This window comes from Ambystoma mexicanum, chromosome 12, assembly GCF_040938575.1.
Source record: "Ambystoma mexicanum isolate Mex_15411 chromosome 12, UKY_AmexF1_1, whole genome shotgun sequence".
NCBI lineage: Eukaryota > Metazoa > Chordata > Amphibia > Caudata > Ambystomatidae > Ambystoma > Ambystoma mexicanum.
In genome coordinates this window covers 1,108,317,279-1,108,345,216 of record NC_090936.1, presented here as the reverse complement: position 1 = coordinate 1,108,345,216, position 27,938 = coordinate 1,108,317,279, and the positions used below count along the sequence as shown (strand labels likewise).

The 27,938-nt window shown below is 44.6% G+C and overlaps 1 protein-coding gene across 2 annotated transcripts in view; it reads left to right on the top strand.

The window, feature by feature from the left end:
• Nucleotides 1-27,938, top strand: part of SFMBT2 (Scm like with four mbt domains 2) — a 957,919-nt gene that overhangs the window by 757,172 nt on the left and 172,809 nt on the right. For both annotated transcript variants that reach the window (XM_069629673.1, XM_069629672.1), the window contains 2 exons: nt 3,759-3,872; nt 15,990-16,032. In XM_069629673.1, coding sequence (XP_069485774.1) covers nt 3,759-3,872; nt 15,990-16,032 — 157 coding nt within the window. The remainder of the gene's footprint in view (nt 1-3,758; nt 3,873-15,989; nt 16,033-27,938) is intronic.

Below are 27,938 nucleotides of genomic sequence, written 5' to 3'. Positions count from 1 at the left end.
GTAGAAACATGTACTGTGATTAAGGACACCAAAAAAAGTGTCTGGGAGATAGAAACGTGTACTGTGAATAAGGACACCGAAAAAAGTGTCTGGGGAATGTGTACTGTGAATAAGGACACCGAAAAAAGTGTCTGGGGAAAATTTTTCAAAAATGTAAACAAAGAATGGCCATGGGTAGAGAGAAACCGGTAGGGAGGGCCGGGCTCAACCAGAAGGGTCCACCGGACACGGACGGTGGGGGCTGGGGGGCGTACCTAAGAAGCCACACCCGGTGTCGAAGAACCTGTGGTGTGGTGGATAAACGTATCGCCTGTAAGATAACTCTTGACTTAACTTTATGCAAAATAAAGCTTGCTGTGGCATTGCGATTTCCATCCTGAAAACGTGTTTCGTCTTTTATTCTGAGAAATTCACCCTGGGGGGCGGGCCTGGTCAGGATGTGGTGTCTGGTGGGGAGGCCCAGCAATAGGATGCCCCCGCTATGAGTCTCTCTCACCCAGGGCCCTCCAGGGTAGGGCCTGGGGGCAAAAATATCAGCAACTCCGCACTGGCCCTGGATCTTGCACAGTGCCTCATATCTGTCTTCAGGCCGCGCCAGCCTATGACCGTATAGCGCCCCGCTGGGTTGTATGTGTTCTCTTCCCATCTTCCACTTACATCTTATTTACCATTACCAGAAATCTTCTTGTGCCAATCGTATCTGCAAATGGGGTAAAATAACCTTGTGCGAATGAAGCGCATTTGATTGGTTTCCCGGTTTGTTTTGTTGCAGCTGTTGCCCTCTTCACCCGCTGCTTTTACGTCTCTTTAGGCCTAATGTACAAAAATGGTTCCAATGGGACTTTCCCATGTTAAAACATTTTAGTAAAGCAGGCCTAAAGTCTCCCCTCTCCCCTCCGTTCTGCCTTTCCTTAGCCTAGCATCTACCTCTCTGTTTACCCCAGAACCAGTGGTGTGATCAGACGCTTTTGACTGGAATGGCCCAAGTGGCGCACTGACTTAAGCAGGGGTGGCATGAAGTACAAGGAGACACACATATAATAACGGGTAATGGGGTGGGACCAGGGGTTGACAATCAGATTCCTGCCTTCTCCTTTCATTTTCCCTTTACTTTGTTGTCCTCTGTCTCTTCAATCCCCCTTTTGTGGCTGCCATCTTTACTAGGCTTGAATCACGGGCACATTTTTGGGGTGGGGTTTCAGGACATCAACCTAATCCCAACAAGTGAAGCAGCAATGGAGGAAGGTTTGGCAGCCTCTTTGCAATAGTGCCCTATGAATCTTCAACAGGACGACAGTCACCTTCCTTACAACTTCCGAGGTCATGAAATCATGAGGTGTTGAGTTGATTCTACAGCCACCCTCCCTGCAAACTTTGCCACATCCAGGGTAATGGTACACAGACTTGTCTCACCCGTCTGAACAAGCATGGGTGGCGGAGGACTGCACCATCCCTTAGGGTGGTCCACAGACCCGTCCCACCCGTCTGAACAAGCATGGGCGGCAGAGGACTGTATGGTCCACAGGCCCGTCTCACCCATCTGAACAAGCATGGACTGCGGAGGACTGCACCGTCCCTTATGATGGTCCACAGGCCCGTCTCACCCATCTGAACAAGCATGGGCGGCAGAGGACTGCACCGTCCCTTAGGATGGTCCACAGGCTCGTCTAACCCAATCTGAACGAGCATGGTCGACGGAGGACTGCACCGTCCCTTAGGATGGTCCACAGACCCGTCTCACCCATCTGAACAAGCATGGGCGGCGGAGGACTGCACCGTCCCTTAGGATGGTCCACAGGCCCATCTCAACCGTCTGAACAAGCATGGGCGGAGGAGGACTGGATGGTCCACAGGCCCGTCTCACCCATCTGAACAAGCATGGATGGCGGAGGACTGCACCGTCCCTTAGGATGGTCCACAGGCCCGTCTAACCCAATCTGAATGAGCATGGGCGGCGGAGGACTGCACCATCCCTTAGGTTCATAATAATAATCATCATTTGAGGAGCCCTTCAGACAGGCAGCATTGTCTCCTGCTACTCACATAATATGCATGTTTATCATCCATGTCTTCATGCCAAAACACAACTAGGGCAGTATTACAGACACTTGTCACCAGTGCAACTGCAAGTAGCACTTAGAGCAAAAACTGCTCCTGTGCAAAACGCATATTGTTTCAATGTATGTTTGCCTTATGGCAATGTTTGCCCTAGTATTTTGCATGTTGCAAAAATGCATATAAAGTATATTGTTTGCATCAGGCATGTTTGCCCTAGTGCTAATTGCAATCAATGCACTATTTCTGTAACATTAGCCCTAATGTGTCCAAACCACTGTTGTGCCACAAGAGACCATTTTCGAGTACGTCAGGGAAGCCATTTCTATAAACTCACCTGGATACAACAGCAACAGAACTTTCAACTTATATATAGTATGCCCATCGTGATCCCCCCATACCCCTCTCTTTGTGGCTTTTTGTCTATAAAGGGGGGGCGGGGGGTGCAGGCCCTGCTATCAAAGCACATCTGATTGCACGACAATACATTCTGTAACATGCCCCATAAATCCAAGTGGTAACGAGAGATGCATGTAAAAAATACAAATAAATATATATGCAATTAGAAATAATAAACCGTTGAAGCTAAAAGATCACCACAAGAGTACACTTGAAGAAAGGTCAACATGAAAAGCTCGCCTAAGTACAGCAGAACACACACTGACTGTAAATGAAAGAAGCCACACAAAACAAAAACCAGTTCCCAGCTGAGGCTAGAGCAGGGCAAAAGCAGTGAGTTTTAAAAAGCATTTGAAAAGTGAGCAATATGTTGGGAGAGGAAGCGGTGGATGTCAGACCGGAAATTGTGGCCTGCCTTCAACTGTGGAGGGTCAGGCTACTCTTAAGTAGTCACGTTGTCTGCATTTGCCTGTCAAGCCATGGCAATGTGGCAGGCACTTGTCAGCACCAGTAACACATAGCGTGTGTTTTTCAATGCAAATGTATATTGTGACTTGTATTTCAGACAGTCTTCTAAATGCGAAGTATCACAAACTCGGTGTAGAGGGGCGGTCATGCGACACCGGATACAATAATGTCATTCACAACGATGGCTTCTACAAACATAGCATTGGGGCAGTGAGCGAGTTGTAGCCTTTTTCTTCAAAAGTGTGACCCAACCAATGATGTGCTTGAGCTTGAAATGAACAATATGTGAATGGACAAAGAGCAGGCATAGTGCCACTGCTGTGTTCTCGCCAGGCTTCGCAGACATGCTGTGGAAACATGTGGAGCGACTGTATATCTTTACAACGCAATCTGCAACACATACCTATATTAAAGTACAGCTAAAATTGGGGAATGTAGGATGGGTGAGTAGTTCACTCCAGCAATGTGCACACAACACTAGCCAGGCAAATTGCAACAGGTGACTATTTTTGTAAGTCAAAGGTGGCAGCAATATTTACTTAGCAATGTCATGATCCCGATCACAGCACATTGCAAAATATACACAGTGAGAAAGAGAATTCTACGAGAAAGGCAGACGTGTGCACCTTTCTATGACACCACCTTGACTATCGGCCCCTCTTGTGTGGCAGTGGTAAAGTGCAAGACGTAATATGAATTTCAATGTTCAAATTGGTTCAAGTTGAAATGTCATTTCAAAATACAATGAATTTGTGGATGTTGACAATACCAGATCGTGTCACTGCATGTTCAATGACAACCTTTATTGTGAACTTTGTGATTTTGTTTCCTTTTAGTTTTGCAGAAGCCGGTTCCAGAGTATATTGTTGATGTAGAATCAATGGACATCTTCCCTGTTGGCTGGTGTGAAGCAAATGGGTATTCCCTCACTCCACCACAAAAAGCAGTGTGTAAGTACTTTGATATGACAAAACAATCATGACATATAAGCCATATGCCATGAACCACTTATCATAAGGGCATCTATGCAGATCAATACATTGGGGTTGCCTTCTGCAAGCCAAACTTACCCTCTATTTGGGAACGGCTTTGCTGGAGCTCTGAACTAGAAGATCAGTGTGCACGGTTTTCCCTTCCTATGCCCTCCATTGCTTTTCTATCGTATACATGAATACTTGGGTGCAGCGGGGCATGGGGGTGTTACTACACCCCAGAGGAGAAACAAGTAAATGTGATATATCGAGGGAGAGTAAAAGGATGATTGCAATCAAACTGGTCAATTTAAATAAACATAATGGTTTCAACCATATCCAGTGATAATGTTGCAGTGAAAATGGCTGCCAGGTGGCAACATTTCCCTGAAAATGCACCCTCCAAACAATGAAACACTTTACCCAAATATTCGAGGGTTGGAGGTAATTATATATAATTATACCCCTCCTAGAATATTTGGGGGAATAATTATAGGGTACAGGAAAAGTAAGTCGCCTACCTGACGACTAGCAGTCTAGCCTAGTCAAACACGCGTCAAGCTTTTATGGAGGCGTGGCTACCTAACCGTTTGAGAGTATGGTGGTAAGCCTCAATGGTAAGCCTCAAGGAACCCTTGCCTTTCACAACCCTTTTGATGCGCTCCCATGCGTGGATTGCTTGTCCTCCCCATGCCTCCTCCCAGCATCCCCTACTGTGGCCCTCCACCTGCTCTTCTCTACCCATGTGCGTATCCTCTGCTTGTTATGCTGTTCCTGCCCAACCCTGCCTTGTGGCACCTGACACCACTCCCGAGCCTTGCTCTCCATCTCTTCAACCATCGCTACTCCCTGTTTCTGTATCACTCACTCACACACACACGCCACCAAATCTCAGTGTCCCCTTTCCCCCTGCCAATAATTGTGCGGCACATAGGTTTGAGCTCTGGCAGGATGGAGGGAATGCGAATACTGAGGTTCAGAAAATGTTATGGGTCAAGGGACGCACACTGATGTTCCTGAAACTGATTTGTTGAACTCGCCTTTGTCTGGAAAGCAAATCTCTAACATAACAAATGCTTTTTGAGCAGTCATGCCTCACAGTTACCTTTTTTGTATTTTTGGAAGGAACTTGGGATTGGTCACCCTAAGTTACCTGGGGGCAACCAGACGTGGACTCCAGCTCACTGTGCTCAGGGAGGCACAGCTCCACCTCACTGATGAGGCCCAACAAGGCTGAAATACGTGTATGGGGTTGCTGTTGGTATTCTTGTTCAGAGGTGAATTGCCATAGCATTTTGGTGCTGGAGTGCCCATGTGGGCGGGACAGAGACTGAAATGCAAATGGTTATTTCCCATCTGTGAAAGGTACAGTGAGCAAAAAGCAGATGGCTGCAAACTCTCAAAGTGGTTACAAACCACTGAACAGGTTATCAGGCCGTGTTCGTTCGAGGGAGGGGCGCCTGCTACCTTTTTTTGTATTTATGCCTCACAGGTAGTTTGTATGGCACTGGCCAATGAGAAAGCTACATTTTTGTTTGGGAGACTATTGATCCGAGAACCCGGATTCATGTCAAACAAAACAGCGGCACTCGTCTAAGTCTATGACCATGGCACCTAAGAGGATTATTGAGTTTTGATGATCAATTATCCAATCAACTAAGTCCTTAAGTCTATTGGATGGACTTGGTGTATGGCAACTGGACTTGATCTATAGATAAGTGAACTGAATTTACAAAAAGCTAATGCATGCGACACCTCAGCATCTAATAATCGTATCAGCAACAACCTTAGTGAATGTGTCTCCTCCACATATTCGATTAACTTTCAACGTTATCAACATTAACATTAGCAAAGGTGTTAACCTGGCCTATTCCATTGATGTTGGTGAAGAAAACGAGTACCATTTGCAAACTATCCAGATAGTGGTCATCAGCTTCCATCATGATACCTTATAGTCAGTGATGGACTCCCTTCCATGTAACCCCATTTGTAATGAAGATGAGGTTGTCATTTTACACTGACACGTGTGATACCCCGCTGGTCTTCTTTCCCAAACGCCATGTTCCTAAACCATTTCCCTGCCTTGGAACCCATGCTGAGGCTGAGAAGCCAGGATAGGTGTCTTCTGTGTGGAACAGTGCCAACCGTTTGGCAGAAATATACTGGTGTTCCTCTTGTGCCTGTCTCGTGACCTAGTTTCTTCTAAACAAGTTTGACAATCATGGGTTCCCTCTGGTCTAGGCGTGCTGTGCACAGAGGGCACTTCACTTCAAACAGACCAAGCCTTTTAACACATCACAACAGTGATGGTTGCTATCTTTCAACATTTTATTGGATGGAAAGGTATGCTTCTAATAGCGCTGTTTATTTAGCTTCTACTTCCTAATCAGTGTGTGCCAGAGGCCCTTGCCATTCATTCTGGCAGGTAAGAACAAAGTTCTGCTGCTTCCATTTTTGAAGGCACTGAGTGGTATTTTGTGAGAACTTTTATAAAAATAAAATGATTTGCCTAGATTGTGGTGTGAAACTGATGTCAGCTTGAATGGATTTTCTCCTTTAGTGTTATGGCGTTTGAGTGGTAAGACTGTGTATAGTATAGTTGTAGGTGAAAGGGTCGACGGCAATTGATTTGAATGCAATAGTTTAGAGTCAAAAGACCAACATTTGTATAATGGAACACATAACAGCATCGCTGCATGGTAAACTCTCACAGACTGAGACCTTGTGGATGGAATACAAAAGCATATATCTACCAGACGGTCTGGCCCGTAACACAGCCCTTACTCTGATGGCGGAGGAGCAAGGAACAAACTAAACATCGTATAAGTTGAACTCTTTGACGGACACTCTTACGAATAACGTGAACCCGACAATAAACTCTGATTCTGATTGTTGTACAATGAATGCTGCATGATCTGTTATAAAGGCTCTGACCATGGGGGGGGGATTGGTAAGGGGGAAAAAGTTATGATGTTGCGCGAACATTATGCACGCAGAAAGCATACATGTGACGGACGCAAAACACAAGGGATTCGGGGGGTTTGCTTTATTATAGTGAAATTCTTAATTGTGTACCTATTGTATACTTTTCCTGAATAACTTGTATTTGTAAAACTAATAAAACCAAATTTACAAAAAGGACCGGAAAAAAAAATTGAATGTTTGTTTTTTTGTTTTGTTTTTTTACACCGTTTTTGGTGTAAAAACCACTTTTTTTCCTATACGGAAGCCAAAAAATAAAAATACATTTAAAAAAAGGCATTCGACCGTTTTTTTTCGGTCCTTTTGTTTCGAAACTATTGTAAGTCGAAACAATGTATTCGACCCTTTGACTGGACACTGTGTACTATACTGTAGTAAATATAGTATGTCTATCTTGGGATGGTATTTGTCTGCGCTCTGATGTTTGTACAGGTCACTAAGACCCGTTTTAGACTGACATGCTGTTTTTTGGTACGGGCTGAATGCTCCGCCTCCTTTCTATTTGATGGCAAAACAAAACCGGGTGGCTAATTGTGAGCTCAAATGCAGGAAACACACTCTCAGCATGGATAGATTGGTTAACACTGGCATGCGCTCTAGAACGAACTGGGAGGGTTCCATGTGAAAATGTCCCCAGGAAAAGGTAGTCATGTGAACAAGTAGTCATCGAAAAAGTTGTTTCAGAAAATGTAGTCATTCAATACAAGCAATGTCAAGTGTGAAAATGTTGCCAGTGATAATGTCGCCAAAAAAGGCTGTTTTGAATAGAGAAAAGTACAAGTCTGTAACCCTACCAATGACCCAAACCACTGATAAAAACTCCACCATCATCCTAACTCCATTCCTGAATCTTACCCTAACTCTACTTTCACCCTTTTCCTACCCTAAACCCTTAACTAACACCAATCCTTGAATATTTTATTTGCTTGACACTCAATACAAAACCACAAATTCATAAATAAAAAATGAACAGTGCACATAACTCCAACCCCATCAACAGCTTGCTAAGAATTATATAGCCCTCGCCCTAACCCAAACATTTCTAACCTGAGCCTTACCCTAACCACAACTCTAAAAGGTACCCTTAGCCATTAGGAAAGCTCAACGGGTAAAGCACTTGCTACTGCGATTGTGTGTGATCTGTATGTCACACGTTGGAAACCTGGCAAGGTCGACACAGTCTTTCATCCGCCCAAGGTCAATATGATGAGTACCAATTTGGACTGGATAATAATTTGTTAATAAATGTATGTTCAGCACTTTGGATAAAAGCGCTATATACATGACAAGTTATTATTATTATGCTAATGCTTACTCTAGGCTGCACTAACAACTAACTAGGCTTATCCTAACCCCTATGCTACGCCATTATCACTAGCCGTCAACAACCACCCTATCCCTTTCTTTAATATTAACCCAAAACCATTATTCTTTTAGCCCTAACCTTACTATAGCCCCTACCGTACCGCTAAACCAGGCAATCACATGGCCAATAAACCCTAGCAGCGCTGCATATCTGGCTATTTTTCAGCTACATTTGTTTACTACATTTTGCTTGGAAACTTTTTCACTGCAGAGGTGTTTTTACCACGATTTGTTCACTGACTACATTTTTGCTGGCTACATTTTCACTGGATACCACTGGGATATCATGTTCCATCCATGACTCAGTCCCAATGCCTGGAGGAGACTCTATAGCCACGCGGAGTCTGCTTTCTAGGTCAGTATCACCAGAGCCATGAGATAACTGGAGGCGGTACAGTACGGTAGCTGCTGATCCCCCAGGTTAAGTCTCCGCCCCTGCCCTGATCTGAGTGATGCAGCCCTAGAGCCACAAGGCTCAGAGTGGGATGATTTGTAGTTCTCCTCTTATCAATACCCTATTCCCCATTTCTGACATACAGAAATATATCATATAATGAGCATAAGACATTTTGATATCCAAGTGGTACAGCGGGTGGCGCTAGAGCTGGCGTTCCAGTCTGTGCAGGCCCGTGTAGACTCGGGTAGACCCACACAGAGATAGCCCATTCTTAAGAACCAGACCCAGGTGAGACTTATTGTGCCTGGGAAATAAATGAGCACTGGAGTATCCCTATGCAAGACCGACACCTGTTAAGAAACGCAGTGGAAGTGATCAGCTGCTGGGACCTGCACCTAAACCAGCATTCCCACAGACTCATGAGATATCGATACGGTTTGTTGAGGTGCTTCCCACTTGCACAGTTGCACATAAAGCTGAGCTACGCAATGCTATGAGAGCATAGCTGTGAGATAGAGGTGGGACTTCCGCCTGTAATCAAAATAGCCGCTCCGCATTTTGTAAGCTGAGGAGGCTGCAGACTCACAGCAGCTGGACCAAATCATGACATTAGGCAACCACCTTACTAATCAACGAGCTCTGTACCGTTCAGGAAAGACAAGAGCCAATAGGGAGAGGCTTTAAGGAGGGCAAGAGAAAACAGAGGCAGGCGAAAGACCAGAGCCAGGCATGCATCCTCCAGGAGCCATCATGAGAGAAGGGCAGCGACAGCAGCGACAGCAGTGGAGGCTGAAACGGGATCACTGACACAGACTCAGAGATCCGGAAGTCAACTTGGCATGTTGTCTAAGCTGCTGATGCGACGAGGGCTGAAGTGTCCACTGAGCTGGAAATCACAAACCCAGAAGGGACCGAGCCTGTTTGCCAGTGAGAAAGGCACAATATACCTTGTTAGTGAGAATGGGACTCATTCCCTTATTAGTGTGAACGTAATGATATCCCTTGATAGTGACAAGAGCATATCATCCATTAAGAGTGAGAGGGGTGCTATATCCCTCGATAGTGACAAGAGCACATCATCCCTTAAAAGAGGGGCACTATATGCCTCGATAGTGGAAGAGCACATCATCCATTAAGAGTGTGAGGGGCACTATATCCCTTGATAGTGACAAGAGCACATCATCCCTTAAGAGAGGGACATTATATTCCTTGATAGGGACAGGAGCACATCATCCATTAAGAGTGAGAGGGGCACTATATCCCTTGATAGTGACAAGAGCACATCATCCCTTAAGAGAGGGACATTATATCCGTGGATAGTGACAAGAGCACATCATCCATTAAGAGTGAGAGGGGAAATGGATACAAGTTATTTCTCCGTCCGTGCAGAATGTTTTGAGACAGAAAGCTGCCATGTTGAGGGTTGTCCCTATGAGTAGGGTAAGGGGCTAGAAATGGACGAGTGAGCGGGTTACTGTAGGAAAAGAAGGGGCAATTGTTTTGGGTGAATTAGCCTCTTGGATCTGAATTATTGTACAGGTCAGTCTGAAAATATTTGAATCAGTGCCTCTGGGTGATTAGTTCCTATCATTCTGCTTCAGTTTAAGTGGCGTGGGTCAGACCGGCCGGAAGAAGTCGGATCTTCCGAATTCCTTAGTTGAAGCGTTGCGTGCCATGCAAGTAGATTACCCAAAATTCAGATCTCAGAAAGTTCCTTGGCTACAGCGTTGTGTTGGCGAGAGTAGGCAGAGCAATCTCTTGTCTGAGCAAAGTCTTCCGGAAATTAGCGGTCTGGATGGTGACGATATAGTCCGAGATGATTAGATTAGATAGCTTCATGGTTTGGTGCTTGTGTGCAAATAATTAAATAGAACTAATCAACTTTATGTTGGTGTAATACATTATATTGGGGAATGAAAACACATTTTTTTGAATGGAAAATTTACAAAGAATCTCATCTTCAAAATGGGTATTTTTAATTGAAAAGTAAAATACCTCTTCAAGGAATAAGGATTTACAATTGAGATGGGTTGAGGAGAAACAATAGGTATCCCCCAAACCCACGGTAACCTTTTCCCCACGGGACAGTTCACCCCATTTCACTGCAGACCTTTTATAGGAGGTAGCGGTTCAGGTGATACAGAGGACTATAGGGGTAGAAGGGAATAGGGGTTATAACAGGGAAATAGGGGACTGACCCCCATAAATAAAACAGTAAAATGCAGCAGAATGTCCACTGCATTGGAATGATGCCATCAATTAAAACAATAGTCTGGGTTAACAACTTGGACTGAAAGAGTTCAAGACCCTACTCTTCAAAGGACATACTGCCAGTCACTGATCACTCCACTCAGCCCAGCTTCTCCGCCCCCAGAACTCACCTCCTCCACTGCTACCTCTGCAGCCTCTGCAGCCCCTGCACCGCTTCTGCAACCCCCTCGGTGGGACCCCTATGTACAGTGCTCTGTTGCTTCTCAGCTGGATTTGCACTTTATATATCCAGTTCTTGCATACATCCCCTGCATGCATTGGACTATTGAAGGCAACGTGGAAATATAATGCAGCTGCATAACCGGCATTTAGATGTTTTTCTAGTTGAAAAAACGTGATTCTTAATTGAAAAATCAAGAATACATCAAATGCAATTTCCTACATATGGAAATAATTGCGAGGCAATGCCCACAGGCATTGTACTGCTGCATGTAGGAACATAAGCCAAATACATGCTCCTTTAATTACCTGCAAGATGCCCTCCTTCCTGGAGAAACGTGGGTTTAAATTTACAAAGAGATGCCAGAACACAATGTGTAATGAAAAGTGCCAAAACAAATTCTACATTGTATATCCCTTTGCACACTGATTTCAGTTTCACAAAAGGGATTTGGGGTTAAGGACATGAGACACACAGCCAGTCCCTCCATAGATATCCAAGTGTTGGGCCCGTTCTTCATACCTAGCTATGCATTGATCAGCAGAACCCACATATTTGGGGTGTTTGGGGGTCCTCTGCATACAAACTGTTGCCAAGAAGTAACTGATACCATTCACCAAAACATTAATAATAAGCAGTACTTGATTGAGTAGAGCTTGTTGGGTATGAGAATAAATATAGAGGGTACTGGTTGAAGGTGAGAGGTAAGATTGATTGATTGCTAGGTCGAAGGTAGCATGTGGGGTCCCTCCAGTACTCTCCATTTCTAGTGGGTGGTGAGATGGATTGCTAGGTTGAAGGCAGTGTGTGAGGTCCCTCCAATCCCCCTCACTAGTAGTAGCTGATATAGATAGCCTGAGGTCCCTCAAACCCTCCCCTTCTTTGGTGGGAGGGGAGATAGATTGCTAGATCACAGTCAGTGTGTGAGGTCCATCCATTCACCCCACCCCCTCTGGTGGGAGGGGAGGAGATAGATTGCTAGATTTCAGGCAGTGTGTAAGGTCCTTCCAAACCTCCCGCTCTCTGGTGGGAGGTGAGATAGATTGCTAGGTTGAAGCCAGCCTAAGAGGTCCTTCCACTACTCCCTGCTGCTAGTGGGTGGTGAGATTAGAAGATGCACTGAAGGTGGTGTGTGAGGTTCTTTCCAACATCCACCTATCTGGTGGGAGGTGAGTTAGATCTGTTGGTCGAATGCAGTGTATGAAGTTTCTCCAGTTATCCGCTCACTAGTGGGAGGTGAGATGGATGGCCGGGTCAAAGGAAGCATGTGAGGTCCCTCCATTCCTTTCCCACTCTAGTAGGAGGAGAAATTAATACTAGGTCGAAGACAGCATCTGAGGCCCCTCCAATCCTTTCCCTCTCTAGAAGGAGGTGATATAGATCGCTCGGTCGAAGGTAGCACGTGAGGTCCCTACATGAATTTCCCTCTCTAGTAAGAGGATAAATAAATACTAGGTTGAAGGCAGCATATGAGGTTCCTCCAATCCTTTCCCTCTCTAGTAGGCGATGAGATAAATCGCTAGGTCGATGGCAACATGTGATGTCCCTCCATTCCTTTCCCTCTCTAGTAGGAGGAGAAATAAATACTAGGTCGAAGGCAGCATTTGAGGCCCCTCCAATCCTCCACCTCTCTAGTAGGAGGTGAAATAGATTGCTCAGTGGAAGGCAGTTTGTGAGGTCCCTCCATTCCTTTCCCTCTCTAGTAGGAGGTAAGATAGATCACTAGGTCGAAGGCAGCATTTGAGGTCCATCCACTCCTTTCCCTCTCTAGTAGGAGAAGAAATAGATACTAGATCGAAGGCAGCATGTGAGGTCCCTCCAATCCTTTCCCTCTTTAGTAGGAGGTGAGATAGATTGCTAGGTCGAAGGCAGCATGTGAGGTCCCTCCATTCCTTTCCCTCTCTAGTAGGAGGAGAAATAAATACTAGGTTGAAGGCAGCATGTGAGGTCCCTCCAATCCTTTCCCTCTCTAGTAGGAGATGAGATAGATTGCTAGGTCGACGGCAACATGTGATGTCCCTTCCTTCCTTTCCCTCTCTAGTAGGAGGAGAAATAAATACTAGGTTGAAGGCAGCATGTGAGGCCCCTCCAATCCTCCACCTCTCTAGTAGGAGGTGAAATAGATCGCTCGGTGAAAGGCAGCTTGTGAGGTCCTTTCATTCCTTTCCCTCTCTAGTAGGAGGTGAGATAGATCGCTCGGTGGAAGTCAGCTTGTGAGGTCCCTCCATTTCTTTCACTCTCTAGTAGGAGGTGAGATAGATCACTAGGTCGAAGGTAGCATTTGAGGTCCATCCACTTGTTTCCCTCTCTAGTAGGAGGAGAAATAGAGACTAGATCAAAGGCAGCATGTGAGGTCCCTCCAATCCTTTCCCTCTCTAGCAGGAGGTGAGATAGATCGCTAGGTCGATGGCAACATGTGATGTCCCTCCATTCCTTTTCCTCTCTAGTAGGAGGAGAAATAAATACTAGGTCGAAGGCAGCATGTGAGGTCCCTCCAATCCTCTACCTCTCTAGTAGGAGGTGAAATAGATCGCTAGGTCGAAGGCAGCATGTGAGGTCCCTCCAATCCTTTCCATCTCTAGCAGGAGGTGAGATAGATCGCTAGGTCGAAGGCAGCACGTGAGGTCCCTACATGCCTTTCCCTCTCTAGTAAGAGGATAAATAAATACTAGGTTGAAGGCAGCATATGAGGTTCCTCCAATCCTTTCCCTCTCTAGTAGGCGATGAGATAGATCGCTAGGTCGATGGCAACATGTGATGTCCCTCCATTCCTTTACCTCTCTAGTAGGAGGAGAAATAAATACTAGGTCGAAGGCAGCATGTGAGGTCCCTCCAATCCTCCACCTCTCTAGTAGGAGGTGAAATAGATCACTAGGTCGAAGACAGCATTTGAGGTCCATCCACTCCTTTCCCTCTCTAGTAGGAGAAGAAATAGATACTAGATCGCAGGCAGCATGTGAGGTCCCTCCAATCCTTTCCCTCTCTAGCAGGAGGTGAGATAGATCGCTAGGTCAAAGGCAGCACGTGAGGTCCCTACATGCCTTTCCCTCTCTAGTAAGAGGATAAATAAATACTAGGTTGAAGGCATCATGTGAGGTCCCTCCAATCCTTTCCCTCTCGAGTAGGAGATGAGATAGATCGCTAGGTCGAAGGCAGCACATGAGGTCCCTCCATTCCTTTCGCTCTCTAGTAGGAGGAGAAATAAATACTAGGTTGAAGGCAGCATGTGAGATCCCTCCAATCCTTTCCCTCTCTAGTAGGAGGTGAGATGGATTACTAGGTCGAAGGCAGCTTGTGAGGTCCCTCCATTCCTTTCCCTCTCTAGTAGGAGGTGAGATAGATTGCTCGGTAGAAGGCAGCTTGTGAGGTCCCTCCATTCCTTTCCCTCTCTAGTAGGAGGTGAGATAGATTGCTCGGTGGAAGTCAGCTTGTGAGGTCCCTCCATTCCTTTTCCTCTATAGTAGGAGGTGAGATAGATCACTAGGTCAAAGGCAGCATTTGAGGTCCATCCACTCCTTTCCCTCTCTAGTAGGAGAAGAAATAGATACTAGATCAAAGGCAGCATGTGAGGTCCCTCCAATCCTTTCCCTCTCTAGTAGGAGGTGAAATAGATCGCTAAGTCAACGGCACCATGTGAGGTCCCTCCAATCCTCCACCTCTCTAGTAGGAGGTGAGATAGATCACTAGGTGGAAGGCAGCATTTGAGGTCCCTCCACTCTTTTCCCTCTCTAGTAGGAGGAGCAATAGATACTAGATCGAAGGCAGCATGTAGTGTGCATCAAATCCTCCCCCTTTCTAGAGGGAGGTGAGATGGATTGCTATGGTGAATTAGTGGTTGAGGTCCCTCCAATAACATCCTTCTCTAGTGGGAGGTGAGATGGATCACTAGGTCAAAGGCAGAGCGTGAGGTCGCTGCAATCCCCCCCTCACTAGAAGGAAGTGAGCTAGATCTTTTTGGTTGAAGGCAGCATGTGAGGTCACTCCAAATCTCCCCCCTCTGGTGAGAGGAGGGATAGATGATAGGCAGTGTGTAAGGTCCATTCAAACCTCCCGCCTTTTGGTGCAATGTGAGATAGATCCCTAATATGAAGGCAGCATATGAGATCTCGCCAATCCTCCCCTTCTGTGGTCAAAGATGAGATAGAACACTAGGTCGTAGGCAGTGGTTAGGTCTCTCCAATCCCCCTCTCTATCCCATTTGTTTTATTCTAATGAAATAAGGTCAAATACATCTGTTGCCTCAGCATCCAGGACCTCAGCGCTTGGATGATGGGCTAGGATGTCCCACATTGTACAGTATATGAATGCCAGAATTGTAAATGCAGGAACTTTGAAAGGACTTTTTTGCTGGGCGTAGTCGGACACTTGATCTGTACAACTTACTTGCTAACAAACAGTTACATGTAAAATAGAATGTGGTAACATGTTTGGCTACAGTGGTGCTGACTGCCGTTTCTGAAGTAGTGACATTGTGATGTTGGACCATGTGGTCTGCTGTTTCACAAGCTTCTGAGGGATCCAACACGGTGGAAATACAGGACTCTTCACTGTTATGTTACCCCCTCCCCCACCCACTGCCAACTGCCACCCCTATAGAAACTCTTGCAGTGTCGCAGTAAAAGGCCCTCTCCTATCCAGGTTGTTTATTCACTCACTTCACCTGGCAGCCACAAACCAATCAATGACTTCATTCTAGGTCACATGGTTATGAAATAGAGGAAATACCTCAAATCCTCCCACTCTTCGGATTGTCCACCTCTCTGGCACTGAATGACGTTTATGCTTTCCAATTCTTTGAAATAATGTGTTTATTTGTTCTCACTTGCACTTTGATTTAGTAACCGTAAGCTGTGATCACTATTTACAAACCGCTCACGGATTCGCTTAATTAACCTAATGTGTCTGTTTTCTTTCTTCGCAGTGCAACAGACGAGAAAGATTGCAGTTGTGCAACCGGAAAAACAGTACGTTTCTGTCACGTATTACAACATTCTTGCTTTCAGAGGGCTTTGGTGCTCACAGTGTGATATGCCAAAGAACTGCATTAATGTGTCAGATTGAAGTAGTTAGACTCAACGGTAAAATGCGTGCCAGCATCAGAACAGGTCAAACTGCTTTTTAATAAGGCATAGCAGACAGACATGGTGTGGGACTGGCGATGTTTGCCTATGGGCCTATTCATAATGTGCACGTTAAGAGTTAATTATGTCATCTTTACATATCTAATCAAAGGGACGTGATTGGCAATGCAATTAGCTCTTTTTCCTATTTTCAAACTTATTTTATTCACCCATTTTTGAATTTCTCTTTTGTTGGTGTGTTATGGAAGGATAGAAATAAACATAGGATGGTTTGTGGTTATTTAAAGTGGATAGCTCAGCGAGTTATGCGCTTATCACCGACACTTTATCCTTCCTAGGATGATACTGTCACAACTCGCCTGCCGTGGAGACTATACCTAAGATGGAGACTGAAAAGGAGGTAGAAGAAGGACTCCTTCCCTGGACTCGCTGTGCGCATTCTAGTCTTTTGACTTTATATTCCCGGAAGTTGCTAACGCACTCGCGTTGCAACTTCCAGTACTTTGGAAAGTGTTTCCCAGCGCTCGCGTGTAATTTTCCTTTTTTCCTCCTGGCCGCTTTCCGAACGACTTCCCCTTTCCGTTTCTGCCGTTCTCGGACGGCTGTTCCTCTGTATGCTGTCTACTGCTTACCTTCTTGGAAACTCCCTCTTTCCTTGCTCGCAGTTCTTGCGAGGTACCTGCTACTCTTCTGCAACCTAGCCCCCCCGGACTCCCTGCATCCTGCTGCTGCTCTCTGGTGTATGTATTTGGAGCTATTGTGTACTTTGCCTACTCCTTCAGTTTCTCAGTGCATTCTGGGATCAGTAGTCCCAGCAAGATATCACAACCTACCAGGGTTTTTTCTGCAAGGCTTTTTCCCTGGTCTGGGCTCCCTGGGGTCCCCACTGCCAGGCAAATTGCATCTCAGGCAAAGTGGCCTCTAGTGGAGCCCATACCCATCGCACCAAATCAGGGGTAAGGACGCACAAGAAGCCCAGCGACTTTTGGAGACAGAGAAGAAAGGAGATACCAACGGATGAATCCTGGAACTCTGATTCAGACGGTACCTCAGCCATAAAGACTTCAGGTGAGGAGGGGGTTGGTGGAGATAACAAGGATCAGACTGAATCTGAGAGATTGCAATTCCCAGAGATAATGGCCTCCCTAGAACAATACCAAGAAATGGTAAATGCCATCCAGGCCCTGACGGCTGAAGTACAGTCCCTAAGAGCTGACAATACGGCATTACAGCAACAGGTTCAACAGTTGGGACAACAGGCACCTCAACGGGATGATAACAGAGGAGAACTACCTCCTCTTCCCTTGTCGTGTGGGAAATATGATGGGGACCCTAAGAAATTAAAAGAATTCTTGGATGCCTGCACAATCCAATTCACCTTTCGCCCCAGAACCTACGAGTTAGACAGAACCAAGGTTGGGTTCTTAATATCCAATCTGACAGGCAACGCTCTGGCATGGGCTACGCCTTTTGTTACTACTTCAGATCCGGTTCTCATTGATTACGGCCTATTCACACAACGACTAAAAGAAAGGTTCGAGAGACCGGAGGTCTTGTATTCCGCCTTTGAAAATCTACTCGACATACGACAAGGGTCATCGGATGTCCAAACGCACCTTGTGAGATTTCAAAAGATAGCTGCAGAAGCAGGATGGCCCGAAACTGCCCAACAGACTATATTCCGAAGAGGACTCCACGAAGACATTAAGGACAAACTGGCGAGAGTTGCCAGACCTAATTCTTTCCAAGACCTGGTCTCCTTAGTCTTACAAGTAGAGTTCCGTATGGCAGAAAGGAAGGCAGAAAGAAGAAGACCACGCAATTTTGTATCATGACCAAACCCCTCTTTGATACCTGAAAAGAGATCCACGGAAGAACCTATGCAAATTGGAACCACACGAGGACCTCTATCTACTGGCGAACGCAAGAGAAGAAGGGACCTCGGCTTGTGTATGTATTGTGGGTCATACAGCCATCTATTAAGAGATTGCCCTGAAGTACCTCCCAGAAGACAGGGAAACGAAGGACCCCAACCTTAAACAGGGAAAGGGAAGGGGTGAACACCATAAATCCCTGTCACTTAGCACAGCCTTCGGCTTTGGACTGTTGCAGTCTTATGGTGATCAAGGTACTAATAGAATGGGAACCGACAGGGTCCGTGGAGTGCATAGCCATGTTAGACTGTGGAGCGGCTGGCAACTTTGTGGAAGACAAGTGGGCCAAGGAACATCTCTTACCCAGACGACCGAAGATCAGATCTATACCGGTGGAAGGAGTCGATGGTACCCCACTAACATCAGGCCCCATTAGTCACGAAACACAGGAGTTGAAGATAAAGATGGCTAATCATCAGGAATACCTCTCATTCGATCTGATCAGGGCGGCACATTTTCCGGTAATACTGGGAATTCCCTGGTTGAGAAAGCACAATCCCCACATTGATTGGAGTTTGAACACAGTAGACTTCAAATCACAGTACTGCGATCAACATTGCTTAACAACAGAAATCACCCCGGTCATTCAAGCAACACTGCATCCTTCCTTCAGTGTCAACGTGATACCAGCTCCATATCAGGAATTCATAGATGTATTCACAGACACACAGCCCCGTCTTCTACCACCACATCGCAGAGAAGATTGCAAGATTGATCTGACACCGGAAGCAGTTGTGCCTTTCGGGAGAATGTTCCCGTTGTCACTACCTGAAAAGGAAGCTCTGAAAGAGTACCTTGCCACCAACCTAGAGAACGGCCTTATTAGAGAGTCATCTTCCTCAGCAGGGGCTTCTCTCTTTTTTATTCCCAAAAAAGGAACAACAGAACTACGTCCCTGTATAGATTACAGAGGTCTGAATAGTCTTACGGTGCGAGATAGATACCCTATGCCATTGATGAAGGACATCATTGAAGCCGTCCAGGGTGCCCGGGTCTTCACCAAGCTGGATTTGAGAGGAGCTTATCACCTTTTAAGACTCCGCGAAGGGGATGAGTGGAAGACGGCTTTCCGGACACCTCTAGGACATTACGAATATAGAGTAATGCCTTTTGGACTGTTCAATGCACCGGCACAATTCCAACGATTCATGGACAATGTGTTTTCAGATATGCTCTACTCCTCAGTGGTCGTTTACCTAGACGACATTCTTGTCTTTTCTGCCACTCTGGCTGAACATCGTGTCTTGGTAACAGAAGTCTTACAACGTTTAAGGAGAAACAGTCTACTAGCTAAACCCGAAAAATGCATATTTGAGGCATCCACAGTACCATATTTGGGTTTTATATTATCTGCAGATAACATACAGATGGATCCAGCCAAGACGGATGCCATTACAAATTGGCCTGTACCCTCTAATGTCAAAGGAATCCAATGATTCTTAGGACTAGCGAACTTCTATAGAAAGTTTATCCCCAATTTCTCTGAGATTATTCTTCCTATCACCAATCTTCTGAAAAAGGGGGTGAAATTCCTCTGGGATTCCGACACTGAACAAGCCTTCCAAACTTTGAAAAGATCCTTTGTAACAGCTCCGATCCTCAGACAACCAGATCAAACACGCCCGTTCATAGTGGAAACTGATGCTTCCCTCGGTGCTATCGGGGCAGCATTACTACAGAAGGAGGAAGACGGCTTAGAACATCCTGTCTCTTATTTTTCACGCACGTTGACCACTAGTGAACGCAACTATTCCGTGTTAGAAAAGGAACTCCTGGCCATCCGACAAGCGTGCGAGGAATGGAGACATCTGCTACAAGGCTCTGTAGTCCCGTTTTTGGTCCGTACGGATCATAACAACCTTAAAGTCCTTCAAAAGATGGAATGCGGCAACTCACGACATGCCAGGTGGGCGTATTTCTTCTCACAATTTGACTTTGTGATCACCTATCTCCCAGGAAAGGACAACACTCTGGCAGATGCCCTTTCTCGGAGTATGGGTGAAGATTCGGGAGATCTACCAGAACAGGAACTCATGTTAGCAGGAAAGACATTCATCGCCACCATAAACACATTTTTGCGACGGGTAAACGCGGAACAACAGAACAATAGGAACTCAGAAATGGATTTGAAAGGGAAGGGCAACTTTCTCTTTAGAAAGGAAGCTTTGTATGTACCAACCCGAGAACTCCAAGTACAAGCAATGTCCTGGTGTCACGATATTCCCTCTGCTGGACACAAGGGCCAAAGAGCCACACTAACATCCCGTCAATTTTGGTGGCCTTCCCTGGCTAAGGATGTGAAGGAGTATGTAAAGGCCTTCCCTGTGTGTGCTCAAAACAAGTACGATTACCACAAACCCCTAGGACTCCTACAACAAGAAAAACAGCCCGAAGGACCTTGGCAACAGATATCCACGGATTTCATAGTGGAGCTGCCGGAATCCTGTGGACACACCGCCATAATGGTCACAATCGATTCCTTTAGCAAGCTGGCTCACTTTTCTCCTCTTAAAGGAGTCCCTACTGCCAGCATGACTGCAGAAGTCTTTCTGAAGGACATAGTCAGGCTTCATGGGATTCCCACCAATATAGTCTCAGATAGAGGCGCTCAATGCACGTCCAAATTCTGGACCGTTCTATGCAGAACATTAGGAATCAGGAGATCTCTTTCCTCAGGGTTCCACCCGGAAAGCAATGGGCAAACTGAACGTTTGAACGCCACTCTCGAACAGTACATACAATGTTTTTGTAACCAAGAACAAGACGACTGGTTCCATCTTCTGCCCATGGCCGAGTTCTCTTCTAACAACACAAGACATACCTCCCTAGGTATGAGTCTTTTCAAGTGCACCTATGGTTATGACCCAAAGCATATACCTCTCTCTGGTATCCCTCCTACAAACACACCTTCAGTGGATCATCTTCTGGATACCATACAGAGGATGCACCGAGTATCAGAATCCAATCTCGCAAAAGCTCGACAAGACTGTAAAAGATGGGCAGATTAAAAGAGAAGCCCAAATCCTCAGTGGGAAGTAGGAAGGCAGGTGTGGTTATCCACCAAGTATTTACCCAGATGGGTTCATCCAGGAAAGTTTGCACCCAGGTATCTTGGGCCCTTTCGTATCTCAGCCAAGATCAATCCTGTGGCTTATAGACTGGACCTTCCCCCGATTCTCAAAAGAATTCATCCTGTCTTTCATACCTCACTCCTTAAACCATATATTGAGGACCCTCATTCCCGAAAGACAAAAAGATCCCCTCAAAAGACCACAAAGACCACTGAGGAATATGAAGTTTCCGACATTATGGATTCCAGATACAAAAGAGGTGTACTGCAATACCTGGTTTTTTGGAAGGGATACCCAAAGTCAGAATGCACATGAGAACCTGTTAAGAACATTTCTGCTCCTCGTCTACTACGGAGATTCCATCGCCTTCATCCCGGAAAACCAGGGGGTGGAGGCCTGAGAAGGGGTCATACTGTCACAACTCGCCTGCCGTGGAGACTATACCTAAAATGAAGACTGAAAAGGAGGTAGAAGAAGGACTCCATCCCTGGACTCGATGTGCGCATTCTAGTCTTTTGACTTTATATTCCCCGAAGTTACTAACGCACTCGCGTTGCAACTTCCAGTACTTTGGAAAGTGTTTCCCAGCGCTCGCGTGTAATTTTCCTTTTGGCCGCTTTCTGAACGACTTCCCCTTTCCGTTTCTGCCGTTCTCGGACGGCTGTTCCTCTGTATGCTGTCTACCGCTTACCTTCTTGGAAACTCCCTCTTTCCTTGCTCGCAGTTCTTGCGAGGTACCTGCTACTCTTCTGCAACCTAGCCCCTCCGGACTCCCTGCATCCTGATGCTGCTCTCTGGAGTATTTATTTGGAGCTATTGTGTACTTTGCCTACTCCTTCAGTTTCTCAGTGCATTCTGGGATCAGTAGTCCCAGCAAGATATCACAACCTACCAGTGTTTTTTCGGCAAGGCTTTTTCCCTGATCTGGGGTGGGCTCCCTGGGGTCCCCAATGCCAGGCAAATTGCATCTCAGGCAAAGTGGCCTCTAGTGGAGCCCATACCCATCGCACCAAATCAGGGGTAAGGACGCACAAGAAGCCCACCGACTTTTGGAGACAGAGAAGAAAGGAGATACCAACGGATGAATCCTGGGACTCTGATTCAGATGGTACCTCAGCCATAAAGACTTCAGGTGAGGAGGGGGTTGGTGGAGATAACAAGGATCAGACTGAATCTGAGAGATACATTTAATATTGTTAAATTGGGTAATACTACAACCGATTATTACAGCGCTTGAAAGGTGAAGGAATCCGTCTTGAAGCACGATCTGAACACATGATAGTATAATCGTTATTAGTTTGTAGCATTAAATGGATTTCGTTTTTGGCAAACATAGCTACGAGGTTCAATAACATTTTTTTTTTTTTTTATTTTTTTTATTGGTTAAGTATAGTTAAACCTTAAACATTACATCCTTTTTTTTTTTTTTTTTTCCTTTCATGAAAACATTGTTCCTTTTTTAAAAAAAAAAAAAAAAAACTTCCTTAAGTCCAATTGTCATCAGGTAATGATTGCCCAGTCATTGTCCTAGCCTCTCTGTTATCTTATGATCCACTGCTCCATTAACTCAAGGTGTGATCAGTCAGGATAGTTAGATACTTAAGTATCTAAACCTATTTGTACCGTTCTCTTACTGATCTCCTCTTGATTCAAGTTCAACATTTCAACAAATTTCAATGCATCAAGAGTTTTGCCAGTTTTTTCCACAGTGAGAATTCTTTCCCAATATTGTTCTTCCGTATCCTGGGTGATATTTAATACGTAATTTCCCATATAGATCTCTCTTTTGCTTTTTTAAAGCTGGACAAATTAACATAACATGTCTTATCGTTTCCAGTTGGTCTTTCCGTTTACAGAACCGACAATATGCAGCTGTTCTGTCAATTTGTCTTCTTTTCCATTTTACTTCTCTGCTATTCCAAATGTTGAGTCTACAACGCAGCAGCAAGTCTCGGTAGTGCTCAGTTGGAAATTTCAACAGATATGGCGGTAAGTTGTTCAAGCCTTTTCTTTCCCAGATGATGTTATGACATAGATTTCTTCTCAGTCTTTGTTCCTGGGTTTCCTCCCAATCTTTTTCCTGAATAACTCTTTTTGCTTTGTCCGGGTTATTCTTTAGGGTATCCTCCTCCAGATTTACTTGCTCTAACTGAGCCTTACATCTGCTTTTCCAATCATTAAGCATTTTGTCTTCATTCAGGATGTTCGTCCGGGCTAGGATTTCAAATGGTTTAGGTGGTATATCCAAAATGCACTTTCTATATAAAGATAGGGTTTTCCAAAGTACGACAGAGTTTATTGATTGGAGTCTGAGCTCAGTTCTAATGAGCTCCACAGGTAGTGAGGTTGGTAGGCGCAAAATTTTACGCCAAAAATACGCTTCACAGAGATTCCAAACCTCCCATCTCAGGGCTAAGAGTGCTTCTGTTCCATAAGTGATGACTGCCACCACTTTTTGCTTGTAAAAAGTCACAATTGGAGTAAAAGAAAACTTTCCATATCTGTGATGTAAACAAATCCCTTGATTTGTCAGAGCCACTAGTTTTTGTTTATCATTATCCCCAGGTAGAGTGTCATTTCTACTTCTTCCAACTTCTGGTTTTCTAATGACCATCGTATGGTTTTTCCAGACTGTCTTCTGCCCCGACTAGATTCCATTGTTAAGATCATGGATTTTTTAATGTTCATCTTCATGCTATTTTCTTTTAAGTAGTTGTTAAAGGACTCAATCCGTCGTTGTAGGCCTATTGGTGTTTGATCGATGAATACCACATCATCGGCGTACAGCATCCAAGGTATTTCTTTTCCATTTATTTTCGGCGGAAATGCACGAATCTTCTCCTGAGCTATATTCATATCGGCCATATACAGGACAAAGAGGAATGGGGATGCTGCACAGCCCTGCTTAATTCCTCTAAAGGTTCTAATCCTCCGCGAGAGTCCCCCATTGCTTGTAATTTGGACTTTAATTGAGGTATCAGTGTATAATGTTTGAATAGCTTCAAGCAGATCCTTTGGGCATCCCCAATTTCTCAACTTTGACCACAAGAGCTCTCTATTGATTCCGTCGAAAGCTTGTTCGAGGTCAATAAATGCAAGATAAAGTTAGTGTCTTTGCCTTTAATAGATTGATCAAAAAAAGATTCAAGGCAGTGCCAACTCCACTTACAAAGGCTGATTGTCTTTCATCTAGGATTTTCGCCTCGGTGGCCCATTTTTTTAGATCTCTCAGTAGCAATGATGCAAATAGCTTACCGATTGAGTCTAGGAGTGCTATGGGCCTATAGTTCCTAGGGTTTTCCCGATCTCCCTTCTTATATATCGGTACTATATAAGCCTCCGTCCATGTGGCTGGTATTTGTTTGGTTTTCATGATTTGTTGAAATAGTATATATATTAGATCCGTCCAGGACTCACAGTTTTCTTTTAGTAATTTGTTTGAAATGCCATCTGGACCAGCTGCTCTTGAGGTACTAAGTTTTTTTATCAGGGTTCGGATATCATCCTTGTCAAAGTTCAAGGCCCAGGGAGTTGAGTCCGAGATCTCTTTTATGGTTTTTTCCTGGCTTTCGCCTTCAAAGAGGGCAGTGTAGTGTTCGAACCATTTGTCTTCTGAGACTTGATTAATACCTACGGCAGATTGATTGTGCTCTCTGTCGTTAAGTAAGTCCCAAGTACTTATAGCGTTGTTTGTCGATATGGCTGCTATCATTTTTTCCGCATCCCTCTGCAGTCTTAGATACCGAGTTTGTCTCAGCCAATTTTTATATGATTGTTGACATTTTCTCTGGAGTTCGAGTCTTTCCGGGCCATTTTTCCTTTTTATGAGTCTCATTTCTGACCTATATTGTTTCCTTCTTAACACTAGTTGTTCATCATACACATGTTTTTTTTTAATGTTCTTTTTTTTAGTTGGATCATACTTAATCTCATGGGCTTCCAACAGCCATTTCTAGTCCACTAGCTCTTCATTGTTGTTTATCGCTTTTTTATATCCTAATATTAGATTCGGGTTTGCCCGATTTTTAATTCTCAAACGGTTTCTTCCCCCTGTAGCCTCAGTTTCCATTGTTCTTTCCGTTCCTTTATTGGTCCTTATTTCCCAGATGAGTTCAGTTGCTAACAGGCAGTGGTCGCTACTCGTTTGTTTTTTTACTGTAAAAGAAAGTATCCGATCCAACATGTTTCCTCCCACAAAGCAATAGTCTAAGCAAGCACCTGATTTCCCACTGTGCCATGTATTAGCCCCTTGGAGATCTCCCTTAGTCTGGCCATTTAACATCTTCATCTCACGGATTCTCATTTCTTGCATCCATACCTTTTCTTTTCCTAGCAGGTGTTCAGTTGCTTTGATCTTACCTTCTTTATTTAGGATTTTGATATTCAGATCTCCATTTAGTATTATCAGCTGGCCATTTTCCTCCATCATGGATTGATCAATTATCTCCGTGATTGACTTTATGAAGTTCGTCTGACCCTGCATGTTCTCACTCCAGTAGACATTGATCAGGACCATTTCTTTCGGGATTTTTGGGCGTTCCACTTCAGATGTTACTTTCAGGATTTGTACATAAGGGTTTGGTGTCAGATGTTCCCTTACTTTTAGTGGACATTCCAGTTTCTTAAGTATCAAGAGGCCTCCAAACGGTCTACCCTTTGGCCCCTTTCTAGCCGGGTTTGTGTAGACTTCATAGCCCTCACATATAGGGGTATTACGTAGCCATGATTCTTGTATTGAGATGAAGTCATATTGGGTCAGGAAATCACATTTACTAGAGAGCAGCTGTTTGAAACCTCTTGTATTCCATGACGCACAAAGGATCCGGTTTTGCTCTTTCTCCGTACTCTATTGTTTCTTCTTGGAATTCAAGGCATTTGCCATCCAGGCCCATTCCTTTCTCCGATTATCTACTTCAGTAGGTTTGTTCATATCTCTCCTTAAGTTTTCCGAGTTATCCACTGTGAACTTCAGGGTTTTCAATATCTCCTTACTCTTTTTAGTTAATAAAGACTCGTACTCCTCAGATTCTTTCTCTTTCTTCATGTTTTCATTGTTTTTCTTCAAATTTTCACCCGGAATTGCTAATCTAGTTCTTACTGGGTTTTCGTTCATTGTCTCCTTTCTTTGTTCTGTATGGGCTTTATCTTTTAATTGTCTAGATTCCTCGCCCAAGTTTTCTAATAGGAACCCTTTTTTCCTTAATGTGTCTGACACATCCAAAAGTTTCTGCTTTGTGTTTTTAGATGACAAGTGCAAGATGACTTGGTCTAGCCTGTGTTCCTTTGGGAATTCCACTATTTTTATATCTTCCGTTGATATCGTCCTTGGTGACAGGGCTTGCTTACAAAGCTCCACCACGTATCTTCTATTTAAGATCACCCTTCTTGGTCCATTTGCAGCTGTTTCTAATTTTAGATGATGTCCTTTGGGTAGAATGGATTTCTTCGGGGGTGATTTTAGTGGTAGCACTTTCCTTTTCTTGACTTCAATGTCCTTTTTTTTTTCCTTATCAGTTGGTTCTTTAAGACAGGGGTTATTCCGGATTTTTTTCCCCAACCTCCCCTCGTTCGTCATTTCTTTTCTTCTTTGTTCCAATGTCTTAAATATAATAGATTCCTGGTCAGAGTCCACTTCAGTTTCCTTTGAGCCCTGTTTTCTTTCTTTTTCCCTGATGTTTTCTTGGGCGATTTTCTTGTGGGGCTTTGGTTTCAGATCTTCCTTGGATTTTTGGGTTAGATCTACTGTTTCCCAATTGTCTAGAGTTTGCCAATCCGAGATACTTATGCTATCCCAGTCCTCCTTCTCACTATCGGATTCCAACAACTCGATGAGATCACTCAAATTTGCTTGCTGTTCTGGATCCTCCCTGCTTTTTTCCCTTAACACCTTTTCTTGATCTTTTAGTCCCTCGGTCTCTACATGTCCACTCATACTCATACTCATCTCTCTTCTAGGTTTCTTAGCACAATGTGAGTTCTCTCTTCTTGGTGGAGTTCTCAAGTTTCTCAAAAAGGCTCTTGAACCATTTACTTTGCGTTTAAGGGGTTCGTTTTTAGTTTTTTTCCCTTTTTCATTTAATGCACTTACAGTCTCCTTACCATTTCGGTTGGTCGGATCCTTCGGTGTGGCCCCTGCAAATATGGCAAAGGAGGATCGTTCCAAATTTACAGAGGTCGGTTTATTAGTCTCCTTTGTCCCAGTCGGGATCGAGGTCACTTCTTCTTGGTGTTGCTCCTTTAGATTTGGGAGATTTGGTGCATCCTTTTTCAATTTCATTGGTCCTTTGCCTTCTTTAAGTTTTATATCCGTACAATCCTCCTTATTCCTTTGGTTATTATATTTGTGGGTGCTTCTCATCCATTTACAGTCTTCTAAGACTGCCTCCATTAGCACAGATTTATCAGTCGCGTCTCGCCTAGCTAGATCACTAAGGCGAGATTGCCAAATTTGAGTTAGTTCAGCTTCTTTGTTTGTTCTTTCATTTAAACTCTGTAGGGCCGAGGTCATATTTACATGATTCTCTTTTATTTGAGAGTTGGTGATAGTTACCTCTTGTACCGAATCTTTAATTGCCTCATAGAGTTTGAGAAAAGGGGCTATTGTTATAGTTAGCGAGGGCATAACCACTTTTTCAATGTGATGCAAGTCTTTTTCTCTTTCAATTTTACAGGCCTCAGTTATTGTCCTTAGAATTTGTTTATTCCATATGTCTTCTGTAGGCCTGTTTTCCTCATCCAAGATTAAGCAGCTGGCTAGATTGCTTCCCGTATGATCCTTCCTTAC